General features: G+C 34.9%; 1 protein-coding gene and 1 pseudogene across 1 annotated transcript in view; both read right to left on the bottom strand.

Moving 5' to 3' along the window:
• The window catches only part of LOC136343427 (uncharacterized), a 56,816-nt gene that overhangs the window by 33,260 nt on the left and 1,368 nt on the right, over window positions 1-22,188 (bottom strand). Inside the window, exons 2-7 of the mRNA XM_066290151.1 lie at window positions 15,616-15,725; window positions 15,347-15,555; window positions 15,106-15,294; window positions 14,899-15,048; window positions 14,752-14,845; window positions 14,349-14,513 (exon numbers count right to left, since the gene is read on the bottom strand). Coding sequence (XP_066146248.1) covers window positions 14,349-14,513; window positions 14,752-14,845; window positions 14,899-15,048; window positions 15,106-15,294; window positions 15,347-15,555; window positions 15,616-15,725 — 917 coding nt within the window. The remainder of the gene's footprint in view (window positions 1-14,348; window positions 14,514-14,751; window positions 14,846-14,898; window positions 15,049-15,105; window positions 15,295-15,346; window positions 15,556-15,615; window positions 15,726-22,188) is intronic.
• Window positions 15,813-22,178, bottom strand: LOC136343428 (transportin-2 pseudogene; annotated as a pseudogene).

Below are 22,188 nucleotides of genomic sequence, written 5' to 3'. Positions count from 1 at the left end.
CAAAAATTGCAACGCCTAGAATTAATTTATCAAATTTGGTATACCTATTTAGTTGTAAAAGTAGTACAATGGATCAGATTTTATACAGTGCAAGTTTCTAACTTAGAACAAATTCAGTAAATCAAACACAGTTTTTGTTTCGGAAATACGTTCGGACATGTCGATTGATATTTTCAATTGTGCTCTTTTTGATGTAAGAAAATTTTATACAGCTTGTGCCAAATTTGAGATATAACGCCATCGACTATTTTTTTAAATGACAATTCTAATTTCTTTACGGCTATTCTTAGTATATCAAGTTACACATGCGTACAAAATGCCAAATTTTTATTTCTAGTCATTTAAAAGACATTTAACAAATATCAACTAATTCGAAAAATCAAGAAATCTTTAATTCAATAATCTTTATACAATAAATGCTCAAAATGTTCTTCATTTACTAACTAACAACACCCTAAACGGAACTGAAGTTCGTTTTGAACATTTCTAATTACTTTAGCAAAAATAAGCCTACACTCCTGCCTTATTCATTCTTGTCACTCCTGAATTTTTTCCGATTTGATCATGAAAACTTTGCTTTTCAAATACCACCATAAGAAATAGTTCGTAGGTGTTAAATCCGAAGACCTGGGTGGCCATTCAAAGGGGCTCTTTTACCAATCCATCTGCCTTGACATACATCATCCAGATACTCACGGACAGGTTTTACAAAATGATTAGGTGCATCATCTTGTTGAAACCAGATGTTTCTATTCGGAACATCAACTTCAACCGGATTAGGAAACAGTAAATAAATTCGGAGCGAGTTTTTCCTGCAAAAATTCTAAATATCCCGCTCCATTGAGATTTACTTGGAAGAACGTTGGAATTACATTACTATCAACCTGAACAAAATTAATATCGCTCCAATTTATTAATAATATACTAACGGATTGCATATGCTTTTCTAATAAGGCATAAAAAGGATAAATACAGTATATAAACAAAAAATATTAACCTTGAACGTCAGGCGAAATTGCAATGAGTCAGAGTTACTCAGAAGCAGTTGTTGCCGTTGGATTTAGCTACGACGTTTGTTGACAAAAAAGCGTTTAATAAAAAAATTCGCTGTTTCAAGGCTCTGCACACACAACGCAACAACAAACGCAAAATTTCCTTGTGAAATTCTTCATTTATTATTAACCTGAGATATTACCCAGGAGACAATTAAATCAAATGAATGTGACAAAACACTAACAATCGCGTTTTAAACACTTCGCTGCAAATTGCAACAATTACAACGTTATTCTGTAAAAAACCTTTAAAAAGCAAATCATAGAGTGAAAATGACTCATTGCATTCTCATGATGAGTAACAGTCTTGATTATATAACGCTCCAGAATTAGATGGCGGACGCAGCCTCAAGTCAGTATGAGACAAACAGTCTGCGAAACTAATAGATTCTTGTCCAGGCCCGAATGTTACGTGGTGATGTTCGAAATATGCAAATCAATGTTTGCAGTGGACTACAAAGAGAACACAAAAAACGGTGTACTTTCACCTTATTAACGACCTATTATCGATACCTTCTGTTTTTGCTTGAATAAGCCAACATGTTTTACGATCTCGTAAGGCAACAAGTAATTCACTAGTAACAGTTGCTAATTACCGTAACGAAATTAATAGGGAGAATATGCTTAATTATATTTGCAAGGCGAACGAAACGTTCTGATGGTGATGGATGAGAAAGTATTGTTGCGATCTTATCAGTATTGTACCCATTCTAATCTGACTTATCCCACATGAGCTCAGGGAATAAATTTGGTGTGCGAGAACTTCGAATCCCAATGGAACCAGCTGCTGGTCAGGATGAATTTTGAGTTAAAAAAGCATTAAGATTAGTCAAGCTTCATGATTTCAGTCGTTATCGGTAATAAATTATGCAAAGAGATGCAAAATCAAGATTAAACATGTCTTCCCGAACCACTCCTTCCCTTTCTTTAAATGTCTAATGACTAATTGCCATGTAGATTGGGTCTTCTCGTCGTTTATTATTAGTCACTCTGGGACTCTATAAATAATCTTGTTTAGAGCTAAACCCCGTGGAGAAGTCACGAAACATATGTCAACCATTACAAGCATTAACATTATTAAATTGTTAAAACTATTTCAGTGTTCCGTACAATTAAGCCCGGGGCTTTGCCATTGCAATTCACTGCGACTCTCTCATTAATTCTGGGTTACTGGGTTCGTATGTTGTAAAATACAATTTGTTTTTCTGCCTATTTCAAAGTTTTCTTGAAGGCAATCCAATTAAACATGAGCCTATTCAACGGCTACAAGAACCCAGCCTTATGGCTTTTTATTACAGCTAGTACACGCTTATCAGTAAATTGAATTATGTTCGGGAAACAATGCATTCTAGAGCCCCGAGGTTTGACATTTTTCAAGGTTTCAAGCAGCCGGCAAACTTTGATAAAATGAACTCGTTAGGTATGGTTGCTAGACCTGAATTTACACGCAAATTGTTGCAAATTGACGGATTTGAAACGCTTGATTCACGACGTGATAGAATAGGAATTTGTTTCTCTGCAAAAACAGAAGATATTCTTATCAAAAAGTTGTAAGGCTCTGATATGTATTTCCTAGACAAGGTGGTCCCATTTAAGTAGTACACGTAGTTGAGTTTGCTGTGTCAAGATCCATTACACAACTATTGCCATATTTGAAACGCAAGGACGCAAAGATATGTAGATGGATAAAGTGGAAAAGAGCCGTTTATGGAGACATTTAACATATTATAATAGTAATGCTTAAAAAGGATAGTATTACAACAAAATTGATTACAATTTTACTTCCAAATTTTAATTAACGATTTTAGTGATTTCCGGTAATACAGCCCTGACTAGCAATTTTTTTTCTTTATTACTTCGACAGAGACAAGAAACGTTAGAACAATGACACGAATTCGCAATTAAAAAATACACAAGGTGTTTACTTCCACATCTGAAATACATATATCACTCCAAAACCACTTTCTATTGGCAAACTCAAAAAATCCGCCCATTATAAAATCGCACGTAAAATTTAAAATTTTTTTTTTATTTTTGCAAGAAGCATTTTTTCAACTGTGCCAATCCTCCACGGTTAATATAGGCGAAATTTCTCTTCAATCAGCCACGTATCCACCACCCAAGAACATAATTTTACCAGGTGTAATGTAACACTAAAAGTTACATCATTTCAAGAAAAGTGTATTATTAGCGAAGGTAAGGCTGCCCGGAAGTTTTTGGTACACATTTGACTCAAACGCGGGCACATGGCCAAAACTTTTTTACCGCTGCATATTTCCGGTCTGGAGAGGTTCATTGCCCAAGTAAATAATATTTAGCAATGGTGTGTTAATCTCCGCAAAGCTGAACTGTTCGAAGCTTCACCATCGCATTTGCAAAGGGCCATTGAGCGGCTTTGAAATTTGCAAAATGTATAAACATATGGCCTAGTGACCATAAATTTTACTTGCAGCGTTAATATTTCTACCTTGAACTGTCGGATGTGCATACGAAAATATGCTGTGTATATGTCCGTATAAAATATTCATCAAAGTTGCCATTTTATATCTCGACAACCACGTATCTACGTGCCCACACACTTTTAATTCTCGTAAGTGCCTCGGATGGTCATTTCTAAGGTATGTCAGGCTGTAATGCGGATGCTACAATTTTGAAAATATTAAGATGCTAAATCCCCGGTTCTGTTCTAAATTGGGTTCCAATTCAAGATGACAAGACAAAGAAACTGAAGCCGACAAAGCGCACGAAATACCTTTGGTTAATTATACCCATATAAAAAAACCTATCCAAAATCAATTTCACGCATTCCGAACGTGCACTGCCTAGATAAAAAAGGAAATTGGTGTTTTATTTTTTAATATGCAATTTACAACACTTAAATTAATAATTGTTTATTGAAAATGCATCTCGATTGTAAAGATACGAATAATTGGCGGAAACATCGCGGTTATTTTTTCACTCATTAATATGCGGCTGAGTAATACCGAGTCCAGTTAGAGTCGCGACTAATAAAATATTCCCTGACATTACTCTTGCTTGTCTCGGGCGATAAATCTTAAAATATTATCCTGAGTCCTGACTGTTAGCATCTTATGTAACTAAAATAACCGCGAGTATTAATACATTTGACATATGGAAATGTTGCTGAGCCCTCTTCCTCACAACAAAAGATGCTGCTCCTCTAATCAGCTTCATTGATCTAACCGAATTATAAATCACATTAATAACAATTGTTAGATGAGCTAGACATTGGAAATAAATGATCTCAAGTTTAAGGTTGATGACAATTTTTATTAGTAATTTTGAACGATCAGGGTGCGTCTCTAGCTCACATCTGTCGGACGGAGAGGGGCTATGCTACATTTATCAAGCCAAAGTAGTATACCGCATTATTTAGAACTAATAAAAAGTAAATCGCAACAACGCAAATCCGGAATCAGGGTGAATTAAAGCCAATAATGAGTCACTTCAGCTTTTAAAAAAATGGGTGTAAAATAAATAATTACACGCCTTGTACCGTTATGCAACTCGGTTGCAAGACCTTGTCAATGACGTGAAATGGGAGTTTATTTAAACTGCACTGATTTGCTTCTTTTTTATGTTTAAACTGGTTCACGTTTTCCATATTTGGGAAGGGGATATATACAGGGTGTCCTCGAATTACGTGGCCAAAATAATACCGCAGATTGTTTGAGTGAAAATAAGTCGATTTAACTAAACTTCCCTCAGTCCAAAAGTTGATAATTATGGAGCTACAGGGTGTTAAAGTTGAAAAAAAAATCACATTTTCTTTAATATCTTTCGATTTATTTGAGTTAATTTCACGAAATTTCATATTTGAGGGTGTTTTAGGATACGAAATTCAAATTTATTAACGATTTAGTTGTTTCTTCTAGGGGGCACCACAAGCGACCATTAGGACACATTTAAATCTCTGTAACTTTTTCGTGCCACGGTGTATATTATTTTGGTATTTAAAAACCTTTTTCCCTACCTTTTATACTTAGAAAAGGTATACTTTATTGACGTCGCTAGAAGCAACGGTTTTGGAGAAAAATGCATCTAAGCCTGATGATGCATGCAAATTACCTTAAAATTATTTTCCGTTAAAAAAAATTAAGTTTTTCAAAAATAATTATTAGTAAAGGTATAACAATAAGTTTTCAAAATCACATATTATTTTGACTATTACAACGGCAAAGTCCATAAACCAACAGCATATCCACCATTTCAGAATAAGTGAATTTATTGGCCATACTTATGGATATTTACAGGAACAAGAAGCAAAACTGACAATAAAAACTGAGGGCTAAATAAAAAACCTGACATTTGAGAAACAAATTCAAGTGTTAAAATGTCAATTAAAAACATAGCCAACTGAGTTATTTACTTAAAAGCGCTAACGCAAATATGCAGCGCATTAGAATTATGCGTTTTTCTCCAAAACCGTTGCTTCTAGCGACGTCAATAAAGTATACCTTTTCTAAGTATAAAAGGTAGGGAAAAAGGTTTTTAAATACCAAAATAATATACACCGTGGCACGAAAAAGTTACAGAGATTTAAATGTGTCCTAATGGTCGCTTGTGGCGCCCCCTAGAAGAAACAACTAAATCGTTAATAAATTTGAATTTCGTATCCTAAAACACCCTCAAATATGAAATTTCGTGAAATTAACTCAAATAAATCGAAAGATATTAAAGAAAATGTGATTTTTTTTTCAACTTTAACACCCTGTAGCTCCATAATTATCAACTTTTGGACTGAGGGAAGTTTAGTTAAATCGACTTATTTTCACTCAAACAATCTGCGGTATTATTTTGGCCACGTAATTCGAGGACACCCTGTATATATATATATATATATATATATATATATATATATATAGCGACAGCAAAAAAGTTCGCACAGATGCTCTCAAGTATTAAAAAAAAAAGTCTTAATGTGAATCACTTGAGCGTACAACACAATGTTCTCAGAGGCCATCTCCTCCTGGGGGAACGCATCAGTCTCAGCGCTCTCTCTTTCGACCTACGGAGGCAGATACGCGAGAAATTAAGCGAACAATCATGTTCAAACGATGGACAAGGGTTTGTGGACCAAGCGATTGATCATATATATATACTTGTGGACAGCAACAGGCGTCAGTTGAATACTATGTCTTCCAAGGCCGGTGACAGCAAAACCAAAAAAACATCCTAATCGAATTTGTAGATAACTTTCCTCATCAACGAGATGTTGGAATGCAAAACAATGTAAGACCGCTACAACAATTCTATTTCTGCGATGATCAAAGAAAAGGAACGCATGAAGCGCGCCACACAAGAAAGACAACAACATCGAACCTAATCAAAGGAAGGAATGTACCACATAATGGGGGTGCAATATCCCCATCTACTTAAAATGACAAAAAAAATACTACACGCTACTACACAAGACTACAATAAATAAACTTGACCAAACAATACAACAGCCTAATTTCTATACCTTCTCGATACTGACACTGTCCTTCAGGGATAGTTCCACATCAGTGCAGGCTGTAGGAATGGAAACACGAGGTTTTTAGTGGGTAGGCAGGCGCCCCGGGGAATCGCACACTATCCGATCGCCAGAGGACCAGACCGGGTGTCTTTAGAAGATATTGCTCGAGACGAAAAAAACTGGTTCAGGCGAGACAAACGATCAAGAGGAGAGAAGACAAAGCTTGTATTCAGTAAATTTGACGTCATTTTAAAGAAGAGGGCAATTGCTTAAAAACAATTAACGAAGAAGAAAATTAGATTGAATTTATTAGATAGACCTGGAAAGAGCAATTTAAATTATTTTCGTTTCTATCGACTCAAGCATAGTTTGAACGATGTTATATTGGCTGTGATGTAACGCAAAAATTTATTTATTTATACATGATACAAAACCACTAATTATCAATACTTTGACGACACCTCAGCCGTCAGAGCTTTCTTTTGTGGTTTTACATAAAACTAAATATTTACTTCTAAAATTTGTTTTGTGCCTTGTTACCGGATATTAAAGATACATCGCACTGATCTGCACTTTATTAATTGCCAAAAATAAAAAAATATAAAAAATCCAGGGCAGGACTTTCTAGCAGATTCCTTTTTTGATAAAGATAATTTAGGAATTTAATTTGAGTCTCTTCCTGCTAAAAAAAATTGGCTCCAAATTGAGACTTTTGATTTTATGGGAAAAAATTAACTGAACACAAAAGCGGAAATTTACGTTAGTATGACGTAAACGAGTCTAAAAATTGCAATTTGCACATTTGCAATTTTTTAAACAAATAAGCCATCACATGGCGGTTTAATTTTAAATTAGTTTAGGCTTGGTTCTTTGAAACAATACACAAAAGAAATTAATCGCCTTTGTAGCCTTGCGATAAAACAGTTTTAGGAATCTATAATGGTAAAAATCAAATCATGGATAGGTTTTATCTTCTTTTTGAAAACCTTACTTTCTGTATTTACAATGGACCTAAGCGCCATCGCGTGGCTGACCACATCGAGTACATACCCGAGACAAAAACGAATGACATAAAAACCTACTTTATATGATGTTTTAAAGGCACTAAAGCCACTCGTGTAAGACCGTGAAATAAGAGGCATTCTTTTAGCTCGTTTTTCCGCAAGTACCAATTTAAAAGAAAGTCTTCTGTCAAATAAATTAAAATCAAAGGCGCCACAAGTGGGAGTACCGTACGCCACAAGATGACTCAAACAACCAAGTAATATGTTACTCTCGCAAAGGATAATTCTGTAGCATAGTGCAGTACAACCGTGGTTTAATATGACACGTTATGTTAATTCGTATTATGTTATTTAAATTTCTTATTTAGCAGGTACGCCTATTTACTCACATCGTTATGCTAGAGCTGAGTAAAAATCACACAAAAAATAATGTCCTACAAAGTAACAAGAATATCGTAAAATAAAGGAAATATTATGAGGTTTAATTAAAGATAAGTTAATTGCTAGATTGCTAGAGGAGAGGAAGACATAACATTATTACATTGCAGATTGCCACTAATCATACATTTTTCTGTAGATTACATCGAGGAGAGCGTTGTTCTAGAAGATTGCAAAAAAGGTAAAACGCCTGCAAAACCATATAATAATCGCAAGATAATGGGAGCTTTCTCTTTAAAAAATATTATTCATCAAAACACACAGAGAACCAATTATCCACCCTGTGGCAAGTGTATGAGGGAACACGAGGAACTCGTGCCTCATTAGATTTCATTTCTACCCCTTAAACAAATGTATACTCAACATGATATTTAGTCAAGACACGTGACTGTTATTTTGATTATATGAGTGTTTGATTTCCTCGCTAAAATAACCTATAAGATAGGAACAATTAAATTACTCTTTAATCAGATCTATTTAAAGTCACTCCTACGAGCAACAGCAAGACAATTTAATATCTATGACAGCCTAATGGGAAGATTCTGTTATCATCTACATCCAATGTTAGTGATGTACAGCAGTAACTTTGATGCACTAATGATGATGATGCTTTTTATCTTTTGGTGCTCCAATCGCCCCTTTTCTTTTGCCCCAATGAAGAGTCTATCATCAATCTGCATAAGATTACCGGACATTTTGCCAAACACATGATCAATAATACTTTTACAAGAAATCAAATAAATCTGATTATTGTCAGCCTAAGACGTTAAACCAATGAGCTGAAATTCCAGGAAAAGAAGACTCATACAAGCACTCGGCATAGCCACAAAATTCCAATGACTCAAACAATCCGCATTAGGGCAAGTATTTGGGGTGAATCACCCCAAATACACCAACCCCAAGATAATATGAAAATTGGCTATTTCATACCCTCTGTGAAATAAGGTCGAGGGGAAGCACCATATTAGATAGTTCATATTAGACTAATATTATAAATTAAAAAAAAACGTTTACTTGAAATATAGAATTTTAGCAACATATTCTTTAAAGAAAAACAAATAATTTGTAAGCATCTTCACGCCAGATTATAATTCGTTTTAGATGAGCGAGCAGTCGGCCTGTCGTTCCCCCTATGTGCCAACCCCATATCGATGCATTAAAATTTTACCCTAGGTTGCGCCCAGCAATGTGTAAATTTCTCAGGCAATAAACTTCGAGCCCAAAAACAAATTTCAAGAAACAATGAAGAAAAAATAATATCCACCCTATCGAAATGTCAAAGACCTTTCACAAGAAGCAATTAAATCGGGCTGACCTGGTTTCGTTCGTATTACATCAAAGAAGAAATTTCACCGAAGAATGTAAAAGTTGATGCTCTGATTGCAGCGAAAAATATACGGAGTTATCTTTCGGTGTTGGCGTAGACAGAATAAGCAACCTTTATATTTCAGCGAAAACAAAACATTTCATTTTAACATTGTTTTCTTGTTAGATTTTTCCCAACGGATGTGTGGTAACTACTACCACGCGGAATGGCTTTTGCGCAAGCAAAATGATCTCGAGCCGCTCCTGTTTACTATAAAAAATATTTTGCAAGGCTAAATTTAAGCTTGTTTACCATCGTTGATTGGTCCCGTAAAATTGGATAGATCCGCGTAATTTAAGCTAAAAACACATGTCGTCAAACCAGAAGAAGTCTTATAAAGGGTCGGATATAGGAAATGGGTCTTAAGTTACATGCGTGAAAGACAATATAGGGTTAAAAGGGCTTCAGGTGGCACTGAAAAGTCGGGACACCGGCACATCTAACCAAAGCCCTCAGCCAAACTACTTTTTTACTTCTCAACTAGACTTACCTTGTTATCAATTCTCGAATTCCAAAACAGAATCGGCGATGAATTACATTAGTAAACAAAAATAAAACGTTGACAATTGTTATGTATAAACTCACGTCACTAAAAGGCTGTGGCAGAAGAAAGAAGAACAATATTAAACCTGCTAGATTGCAATTATTCTTCGGCAGAGAATGGAGGCAAAATAAACTTGTGATTAACTTATAAACAGTGGCGTAGCGGATAATCTTAGATTTACGGCCCAAGAATATGAAGATATGGACTTTCAAGGAAAAATTTGTATATTTAAAATCGAAGTGGACATATGAATATATGTGGGGAAACTCGATGGCTCATTAAAGAAAATGCTAAAGGAAATTTTAAGAATCCTCAAAATGAGGGATATGTTTATAGATTCGAGTGATTAGGCACATCTGTGGAAAGTATATTTTATTGGCAACAAGAGGTGAAAATCGCATGGTTCTACCTTCAATGTGTCTTGACAGAGTGTTTTATCGAAACTTCTTTGACGGTTCCTTGAAATAGTTTTCAGAGTACAATACAGTGGCGTACCAAATTTTTTTTTAGAATCTACATATGAAATGTTCCCAGCTGGCCTTGGCATGTCTGACGTCCTAGGCGAAATTTTTAATCATCACCCCTTTACCCCAAAAAAATCACAGCCCAGGAAAGTGTACTTCCCAATTACCCATATATAAAAATATATATATTTTGTTTTTAATGTAAACCATAAATATGGGTAACTTGAAAAAACATATTTTTTTTGCTCTTGTAGGAATTGCAACACAAACCAATGGCTGCAATTGCCAGACTCACCAAACTATCAGATTTTAGAACGCTCAGGAATCGCACGAGGCGTAAATCAAACTCACTGATTGAGCCGCTTTCTTCCGATACTTGTGAACTAATGGTTAGGACATTGTTATCAGAAATCGTAGTGGCGAATTCTTAGTTCCTAACCATTAATATTCTTATTTCTTCAGCAGGTTAGAAGAATGGATATTGCATAACGGCAACAACGGACTACCGAAAACCCATATGTGTCACTCTTATTACATTCAATGGTACCACACGTAACACGCCTAGTATTAGGTTTTCTGGTATTCATGGTATAATATGAATTATCTTCAAACTAGTCTTTATTATGCACTCGCATCATTAATTTTTAAGACCGTAATTTTTTCAAGCAAACCTGCCCCGTTACGGCATTAAATATTCACTCCTCCTTACAAAGAACGTCCAGTTTCATAAACTGATCATCAAGAATTTTGCAAATTTAAACCATTATCTGGGGTGAAGAAATATTATTATTAATGCCGGATTTGCTTGCCGGCGCCTATGGCTGTCCAACTCTACTAGACCGAAAGAAAAACACCGTTGAGCGAGCTCTATTCAAGGATATTTGGTGGTTACAGACACAATGCTATTTTATTGCTGGAGATGATGAACTTTGGTGTTGAACACTAATAGTTATTTTAATGAAAACTCCTTTTAACCTGAAGATTTCCACCCAAGAGAAATGCCCCAAGTCAATACCGATAGATTCGAGGAAGCAGATAGAAGAAATAATCCGCATTTGAATACAAGAAATGTCAGAATACATCGGCGTGGCGTGAGAAAGCCAATTTGAATGAGATAACTGTGTACGCTCTGAAAGTGATAGGCCCTGAAATATGCACTTGAACTCGTGGGCCATATCTTTTGCAATTCAATAGACGTTTAATTATGGATCAGCGAGAGCCCGTCGGACTTCCCACGTGAAACTAACCTACTACCTCTCATTTTTTCGCGTTTATACACCTCCATTCATAAAGGATTTTCTAAAAGCTAGTGATATTTAATTTTTTTAACTGAGATCTAGCTAATAAGAGAAAGGTCAATTTCAAATGGAAATAATCAACGGGGAATCGCAAATCCGACCTTGAAATCGTCTTCTTCTGCAATAATCTTCCACAAATATAAGACTGGTCAGTGTTAATAACCTTTGAATCATCAAGGTCACACCAACACCAGAATTGATGCTTTATGGAGAGCAGGAAAGGGGTCGCACTATTCTGATCGGCAATTTTTCTTTAGGATAAGCAGGTGATGATAAAAAAAATTTATCCAAGGCATCATACTGACCAACGCCGGCCCTGTTTATACCTTAAAACTTCTTTTCTTCCTACAAACAACAATTAAAACTTTCTCCGCAGCTCTACACACTCAATACGGAACCAAGTACATAGAAATAAAATTAAATCCATAAAAGAATATCGTGGCATGGTTGAGTTAAACCAAATTATGGTTATGTTTAATAATGATCCTAAGCGGGTACAGCGTACACTTAACGGTGTTATTTAGACCGTCAAGAAACGAAAACTGTTTGCTTTTTAGCATTGTTGGCCGGAAAACTAATTCTCCATCAGAAACAAATATTGTGAGCGAGGAACATTAAGACGCAGAAGGAGAAAAATGAATATTAAAATCGCACAGACTCGCCGATGAGCAGTTAGTTAAAGAGAATAATTATCGCCTAACGAGAGGTAATTAATTTACCAAGATTGTGATGTCAATTCCAGGTATGTTGTCTACAGCGAATCTTCCTGAATAATTAATGTTTCGACTAAACAAAGTGAACAGCAATATTATTATGGGAGCTTTTTGTACGTCTAGTAATATTGGTAGCAAAAGATTACTTTGATTAATGAAAATTACCCATTCAAAAAAATGTATCGCATTGTTCACTGGAGTCACTTTATTTAATATTATCATTAAATTACTCAAAGTGACCAGTCTTCCACACACTAATATATAAGTAAATCGACAACGTCCTGCAAATATGGTATGATTTTTATATCATTAAATTCTGAATGTAACTACAAATTACTTGTTACTGATCACATTTAAAATAACAGTTGTTAAATATAAATTGGGTACATAACACAAAGACAAATATGAGCTGATGAATGGCTGCCTTGAATCAAATCTTGACTGCAATTAAGCGGCCTCCACCCACTTGTTATAAATGTAGTAAATTTATTAGGTGCAAACTGGACGTAATTGAGGTCGTTGCAGCTGGATTAAAAGCGACAACGTATAATGGAAACCAAAAGTCGTTTTTAGAAAAAGCGCACCTAACCAAATAAATAGGTATGAACGGCACGTACGTTTAACCCAAATCATCCCTCATTCGACAGGGGAGTGCCTTTACTTTTAGCCCACGCCATATCGGACAAGCCCGTATGGGTCAATACTATCACGAGTTTTAGCAACTAAATGCAATGGAAATTGGTTTAACTTATTACATCTTGAAATTATCAAGAACATAAAATTTCTTTTTTGAAGTATTGTTTTTAGAACTACGACTTCAAATTACATATTATGCTACTTGCGATTTGTAGGACTGATAAGATTGTATCACCCAAAACTCTATCTCAAAGTAATACAGAAATAAGTATTACTTATTTAAACCTAATGGGGCCGTCCTTTAAGGGAATAATAACTTCAATACATAAGTCACACTTTATGCATCATCGGCACCATTAGTCACCGTGTCTATTCAAAATAAATGTCTCGAAGCAAGATAAATGCGGACAAGTTGTATTCCTTGGGCTTAATAAAATTATTAAAATATGAATATATTTTACCTATAACGAATGTACAATATTATAATATGCAAGGTGATATTAAAATTTATAACAAAACCAAATTCAGTTATCTTCCATAATTAACTGCAGGGGATTTACGATATGACCTAAACTGAAAAGTTCTACACATTATTCTCACCATCTCAATGATACTTGCATAAGTAATACTTAACTTTATTGCGACCACTTATTTACAAAAAACTCGTAATTTCTTACCCCTTCACCAATTTTTTTATAAATTGCTGTTGCTAATGAATATTTAATTTTGAAAATAAACACGTCGGGCTTCCTGGTCTAGAAAGACTGTAATAAAGCTTGATAGACCTCTCATCATTTCCTCTGTATAGATAAGTGGGTAATAAATTTTCGTACTCAATTGTTCTTGAATTGAGATTTAGAATCGAATACATAGTGTATGGATAATTTACCGCTTTCTTTCTTTATGGATGCAAATTTAACAAGAAGTTGAAAGAAAAGTTGAGAAATTTTTAACGTAAGACAGCACAATTAGACATAGAGCGCATAAACTCCTATCGCTGACTCCTTCCTGATCGGTGGTACCTAATGCATGGTTTTTAAAATATCACCAGAAATAGAGATCAATTTTCTGCAGTTTTTTATAATATATTACTCCTTTTATGGAGATTCAATGCGAGCAAATTCTCCTATAGGGAAGTTTTCAAGAGTGGAGTGCAAAAAAAATCTATTTGTACTTTTTTAATTTCAGAGAACACCGTAACTGTATATCGGAACTCTTTTAAGGCACATAACTTCATTATCGCCCGGTATAAAGCTTTATTGTACTGATAAAATTTGTACTCCGCAAAATATTTTCCCCGTATATTTTACAAATTCCCTACAAAGTGAATAAGTTTCCATAAACAATAACATACCTGAATTTTCTGCGATCATATAATAAACTTCTTGGGCAGCTGCATCTTCACTGAGATAATCCCAAAGGCCGTCGCAGGCTATGATTAAAAAGTCTTCATCCCCATCCAATGCAATCTCTTTTACGTCCGGGATGGCGGTAACGTGAGGTTTGTAATCTGCATCGCCTAGAAAATTATCAAAATTACTGCAATACTGCGATTTACATATGTATGTGGACAAATAAAAGAAGGTTGTCTTGACCAATTAATTAAACCATAGATTAGAGATTAGCTCTGAATACCAAGAATTTCTCTAATTAACACTACTTTCAAATCTTAGCAGCTTCTGTCTTATTTAATTAATCTTGGAAGCAATGAAAGAAAAGCGCAATTGGAGCGCTCTATTCAACAAGATATATTATACCTATAGCTCTGGAAACTGCTAATTGTCCGTTTACTCTCCAGGTTCCCCAATGCATCACACAACCTCCGGCTTGCTCAATTCTCGCGCGTTCATCCTGGAATAGTTAGGTTTAATAGAGCAAATACTTTGCAACACTTTTCAACAAACCTCTCTGCAGGGCTTGTGGGGATTTACACATTGAAGGATCTTTCCTTGCTTCACTAATAATGCCTGAGAGTCTCCAACCCAAGCTATATACAACGACTTTTCTTTAGGCCGTAGTAACGCAACAACAGCGGTAGTACCGCCAGTTAGACTCTGGTAAAAAATTAAAATGTACTATAATGACTTTAGTCAAAAACCTTTAGAGATTACCTCGACATTGCATTTCTCTAAAAATAACGCGTCGGTTTTACAAAAGGCATCTTTTAAGGCTTGCTCTAAATTGCTTGCAAAGTACTTGTTCTCGGTTAGGTACTGGTGTAAATGGGCGGCACTATAGGAGGCTGCATCGTGGCCTGCATGACCGTCAAATATTGCAAAATAACTGGACGGACTAGTTTCCTAAAGAAAAGAAAAATTGAGTGCGCATCAAACAGGGTATTACAAAATCAACCTGGATATTGAACATCGTATTTAAATCATGTATTACAACATGTCGATCTTCCATTCGTCTTCGTCTGTTTCGTCTCGCACATATACTCGTTTCGTAAAAAACATTTGTGGGGGCGGGCAGTGAGCACAACATACTATTGTCCAGGTACCGTAAGCATACTTCGTTTATTTTGGCCATCACAGCTTGCATCAGCTTCAAAGGTTCATACGCTGAAAAGTATCGGTAGCTACAGAAATACTCTCCTTATAAAAATGTTCAAATTTTATTACCGTTATCGCTTGAATTAAACCCGTAATTAATAGGTTGTTTCTTACAACCCTTTCTGATTTCTTCTATGACGATTTTTATCAGGGGTGCGACTAAATGTTCTGGACATTTTCTGAAAATTTAATTTAAAATAGAATTATTCGAAAGTTTGTGTTTCTGGATATTGTTTCTTGCATCCTGAAAAATAAAAAACATAAAGCATTGTTTTAGAAAAACTTTATTGAGACAAGAAAAATCCTAGAAATTTAAAGTACCTATTAGGCGCTTACTAATGTTTTTAGTAATACTTTATTTAGGGCCGGCATTAGCCAGTCTGGTATCCTGGACGTTTTCATCTTCGTCCTAGTACCCTGAAGAAAATCCGCCGACCAGGCAAGACCGGTACTAAGCTCATTAGTATCTATGAGGTACTTTAAATAGCAGATAACACAACAATATTTACGCCTATTGCAGGCGTTATCACGAAAAGTAAATAATCAGATACCTACCTAATGTCACGGACGAAAAAAAAATCACATTCTTGAATTTAACTAATATCTACTTTAGGATACATAATCTCACAGACAAAATATAAATCACATTTTTTTTAATTTCAACTAATACCTACTTACTTAATATTCACGTAACAAAACCCTCTTATAACCAGAATTCAACCTATGGCGAAATATATTCAAATACATTTGGTAGGTAATAACTCTTATTTAAAAATCACATAGGTACACACACTTATCTGATGAGTAATGCATATGACACATGGTTACACGATAATTTTGGTAATCTGTTGGACACATAATCACTTAACAATATTTAGATCTTCACAAAAACTTAAAAAAAAATACAGACCTATTTTTGGGAAACATTCGAACCTCGAATGCCACAAATGATTCCCGAATATTAGAGTTTACCCACGTACTGATATGAACATTAAAGTTCTGATTTTAGGGCAGGTCAGAATTACGATGATTAATTTATGATAATCCATTTAAAATATTGCTAATGAATGAACACTTAATCATTCCTAAGCAAATTTCAACAGTACAAAACTCTATTGGAAATTATTGAAGTTTCCACTTCTCAAAGAAAAAGAACACAATGGGTTGCATGTAGAGTGTAACATATCATCATGGACCAAAAAGCTGAAGAATTGAAGAGAAAATTTAAATCTGGAATCGCAATTCATACAATGTTCCAACAAAAATACAAAGCAAAAAATAGTACATGACCCAAAACTACACTCTGTATATGGGTATCGACGATTTTAACATTTTCTTATAGACTGTCTTAAAGAAAATAAGTGTACCAAATTTCAAAAATCTAATTCAAGACACACGTGAGAACAATGCAGAATATGAGAAAAAATATGAAATATTTTTGCCCTGTTTTTTATTATTTGTAGAATAATATCGCCGCCGTGAAATATATTTGAGATAATAGGTTACACTCTGTATAGTATATAAATTTACAAAATATACCACTGTAGTAGATATTCTAGATGCAAAGTATCTACTACACTAACGAACCATTGCTGTAACTGAGTGCACCTAACTGCAATAAATACTGCGTTGGTGGAGAAAATATTCTTCATATGAAGTAGGTGCCTGACGCACTCGCATGTAAAGGGTGATCATTAAAAAAACCTCAAGTAGGTGTTGAAATATCACAGGCATGACATGGAAAAATCTATCAGCTGTTATTTATTCGTTAGATATTCGATGGAAATAGTAAATAACTTAATCAACGCCCTACCAGTTTTTTTTTGACGACACCCGTTTTATGTATGCGACCCAATGTCTTCCACTTCGTCCAAAATCATTTTATTGCAAAGAGGCCCCGATATGCAAAGAGAAAATTGGCCGTGCTCAGAGAATAGCACCAAACAGATTATTAATTTGATACATTATTTGGTTATTATTAAAACTTATTTGGCACTCCTTGTATAATATAAAGAGCATGACTATGTTATTTTTTATCACCAACCATGTGCATACAAGATATATGAAAGCAATTTATAATAATACCACGTAATAAATCCAGCCTGTTTCCACACTCAGCATTCATCTACATCTAAATCAGAATAATTTAATCAATTCAGAGATTTGAGTTAGAAATTTTCCTATATTCTAAGTCTTCTACATCTACAGATTTTAATAAATGTAATTATCAACGGAATGCATAGATGAATTTATACACTCACTGATCTATTAGAATGTTACCAACTTATTAATGTAATCAGCGTTGAAACCCACCTAACAGAGTTAGATAATTTCAGAGCTCAGGAATTTCAGTCAAACGTAAAAAGCACTACTACCCTGCATATCAATGTCTTATTATACTAGAATCTAGAATATAAAACCAGAACATTAAAATATATTGATATTGAGTTATTAAGCTCTCTTATGATACTATTACACTTTACAAAAATATAGGAAATCCTTGTGGCTGTGATAAGTCCCTTGTGATCGTGGCAAGCATATTATTTGCTATTGTCTTACAAACTTAAGAACCGAAGTCAAAGATGAGAACATCCTAGCAGCGTACGTAATAAATAAGAATCAAAGAGGTCCCGATTTGTAGTTTTTCATACAGGGTGTTCCGAAAAGGAAGACCAACCCATTAACCATATTCTTTAAGCATAAAGAAATCTTAGGGTATCTATTTAGAAATCTTTATGTTCAAATTGCCTGTGGTTAGCCAATTGGCCACATTTTCTCGGAACACCCTGAATAAATTCATATAATTAATTGAACTGAATCCCTTCCCCCATCTTAGTGAAAAGTATAGCTTACATTCAAGGTAGGTGCACCCAAGCTTTCCCACCCAATTATTAATTCCCCTTAATATAGAATCTCTCTATCACACCCCATACAGATCATGTAAACGTGCCTTAAGGGGTTCTGGAAATTGACTATAAAAGGGCACCCAGTTGTCTTCCCTGCACTGATGCTTGACTGACATTAATACATTTCGAATCATATCTTTTAAATCTGAACGGATGTTGAACCACGAAGCAGCAGCATCACAGAAGTAAATAAAGAATGTTTTGTTAAACTCAGGACATCGATCAATAACCAAACATAGCCCTCTAAAGGCCAAATCTTTGGCGTCATTATCTCGAACGTTTCTAACTAGCATACAACAATTTTTTAAAACAATTGTAGGGTTTTGAAGCTGAACATCGGGACACACATATAACATTGTACATAGAGAAACAGCCACAGTTTGATGCATGGTTCTTGTGACCACTGGTTCTCTTAAGATATTCACGAATTGTTGAACAATCTCTTGGGCATAGGGTTGAATATTAGCCCCCATGACTGAGCACAACCTGCTTATCACCCATGCAGCATTATTACATACACTATCATTATTTTCATCTAAATTTTTAACAATCAAAGGGATATAATCGCAAACACTGGGAGCCAAAAATGGGAAACATAAGGTCACAAGTTCTCCATATAGGGCAATAGAGTTTTGTCTAATCAAATTCAAGCTATCTTGAACTGTTGTAAAAAGCAAAAACAAGAGATTACTGTTAGTAACAAATTTTACAAAATGGTTCTTCAATCCTACAGCCATGCTATATAAAACATCTAGAGCTACACTCATTGCATCTTTGTCTGGGGGATCAAATTCATTAGGAAGTTGTTGATAGTTAAGGTTATGAATAAGGGCATCATTTATGAGTTGGAGACAATGGCAGAAAATAATCTCAGCATAAGGCAAAAATGACACCTCAAGGGAAGGAATTACATTTGCTAAACATTCTAAAACGGCAGTACAGTGGTCGTCGTAATAAGAATCACCCTCAATAAATTTCTGCATTAATGGAGGCATTAACTTAGAAACAAACTCCATGTCACTTAAGTGAGTACCTACAGATTGAGCAAGTGAGCCTACAGCATCATACAACATGTACATGCTCCTAGATTGAAATCTGTCAAATGCTAATAAAAAACCTTCAATAATAATACCAATATAAGGAACCAATTTAAGTTGTGCCTCTTCTTCAAAGACACAAAAAGCTGACACTGCGGCTCGCTGAACCCTCTTATTATCATCTATAAAGTGCTTTAAAAGTAGTAACATAACTGGAATAAAATAAGTCTGTGGAGAGTCTGCCTTTACATTAATAATCCAGGAAACATAACGACTCAATGTCCAACATGTGATCACTCTTACAACAGAATGCTCATCTGACATTGAGGATTGAAGGAAGTTAATCAGTTCTGGCAATTGTGGCTTGAGACCACTCATGCAACCTTCAGCAATAGCTCCAAGAGCTAGAATGGCACTTTCTTTTAACAGATAATCTGAATGATTAAGCATTTCACTAATAAATGGCACGAGAACAGGTAAAATATCATCGCCAAATTTAACAGCTAATGTATCTAAGGAAGCTGCACTACACTTTCTTAGTGTCCAACCCATATAAAAGTCATCAAAGTCATCGACTTGTACTCCAGCATCTTCTTCACTATCAATTAAATAGTCATCTTCATCCTGGCTATTCCTTTCTCGCATATGAAAAGGCGCTATATCTTTAGCTAGGTCTTTTTGATCAGAATCTGATCCCAGAGTGTCTTTAATAATGTTTAGTTCTGCTTGGGAATAGCGCATATTCTTTAGCAATATCGGAAGCAGCTTATCAATATATGGTGATAAAATTTCTTTGCATGTAGGTAGCTTACTCACGGCTAACCAAAATTCACAAGCTTGCAATTGAACCTCTGAATCATCACTCTGATTTTTGTCTAACAGATACATTATAACAGCATGCAAATGTGGCAAAAGTGATTCTTCTTGCTTGTCTACAAAAATCACAAATGTGTGGCATACATATTTTTGCAATTCAACATCATTGGTGTTTGCCAAATGGATAACATTTGCTAGATATACACTCAAGTCTAAAGACTGTTTCATGATAGAGAAATAGTCTTGCACAAACTGATTGGTTAACTTGACAATATTTCGGTTCAGATCACAATTTTCATTGGAAAGAATTTCAATAAATTTTGGGAAAACTTCTTTAGTGATATTATAAATCTCATCCTGGTTTTTCTGATGGTTAATTAAGTCTTCACAAATCTTGAACAGTGTTGTTAAAGCAGCTTCACTATACTCATTTTGGGCCACAAAACACTTAATAAGGAATGGAATTAATTCTGGCCAACTTTTTAAATGATCTCTTGCAATGATAACTATAATGCTTGAGCTGCTCATTCTTACATCTCTAGATGGATCATTTAAGAGAGTCTGACACTTTTGTTTCAGTTTCTCAATGGTATCTTGTGCCAGTGTTGGATATGTTACAACAAGGTTGTTTTTAAGCAAAATACCGCTCAAGGATCGGATGTCTTCTGGATATGAAGAGTTTGAAAGAATGTACAAAAGATATGAAGCAAAATCAGTAATATTTTGAATCATACTGAGTTTTTCTTGTACATTCTTTTGCACCTCACTATCAGGTATTAGAGCCTCTTGCAATACCTCTTTCACAGTATCTAGGATGCTTTCCTGAGGTTGCCAATGATTCCAATTCATTTTCTACTTTGTATCTGCAACTTAAGGAGAGTAAGGTTAACTAATGAACCCTATGAAACATTCATAAAACCAGCAAATCAAAACGCAGTATATTAAGACAGAGAATGCAGTCAATTTTACTTACCTTAAAACCACATTTAAACCTTTTTAATCGGAAGCTTTTCGCTAAGATTATTAATTTATTATTTTGACAACAGACTAAACAGCCATCTCTCCTCTCGGAAAAATGATAAGGCGGCGCATGGGCATAATGCGACAACCTTGAGAATAAATCAATGAACCTCATTGGTCAGAGCAGCAAAATCGGCACAAAACACATGTCTATCCTTTTTCGTCGCGTCGTATTCACGAGATTAAAATGCATATAAGGGTGACACAATTAAATAAGTGGCATTGCAGATGACACAGTTATCAACCATATGATCAGCGACGTTACCAATGTGGGTGGAGACCCAAACCGGGAAATTTGAAATTTTGAGGCTAAATTGGAATTCCAATGCGAATAGGCAAAAATTCAGCATGAGAATGCAAGACTGCAGTGAAACTTGCAGTTGCAGTAAATATAAAAGTTATGGAAACATCAAATCAAAACTAAACAACACCTCATTTGGGAAAATGATTCATTATTAAAAGTCACTGTTACAATCTAAAAGTACCTAGATGACATAACAATATCATGGCTACCTACGCAATTATTATTAAATGATACAAACTATCTGAGAAAAAAACAACTGACTGATTTTGGTTGTTTTTTTACCTTTTGATGGTTTTGTATCTGAAAACATTCTTCTGTTTTGATTTCAAAATATGTTTATGACGCTAAACTCTAAATAAATGAAAAATCTCTTGGTATAATTTTACTTTTTTACGTTTTTATGTTGGTAAAGCCCACTCACAAAAAAACATTTGTCTCTTAAATGCTGCAGCTAGAAAAAACACATTTGAGATTTACATTAAATGATTGCTGTCCACATTTATCAAGAGGACCGAGGTTTCACCACATTAAAGGCTCTATTAGAGCTAAAAGCAGATAT

The sequence above is a fragment of the Euwallacea fornicatus genome, chromosome 14, assembly GCF_040115645.1.
Source record: "Euwallacea fornicatus isolate EFF26 chromosome 14, ASM4011564v1, whole genome shotgun sequence".
Taxonomy (NCBI): domain Eukaryota; kingdom Metazoa; phylum Arthropoda; class Insecta; order Coleoptera; family Curculionidae; genus Euwallacea; species Euwallacea fornicatus.
This window is presented reverse-complemented; position numbering and strand designations above follow the sequence as displayed.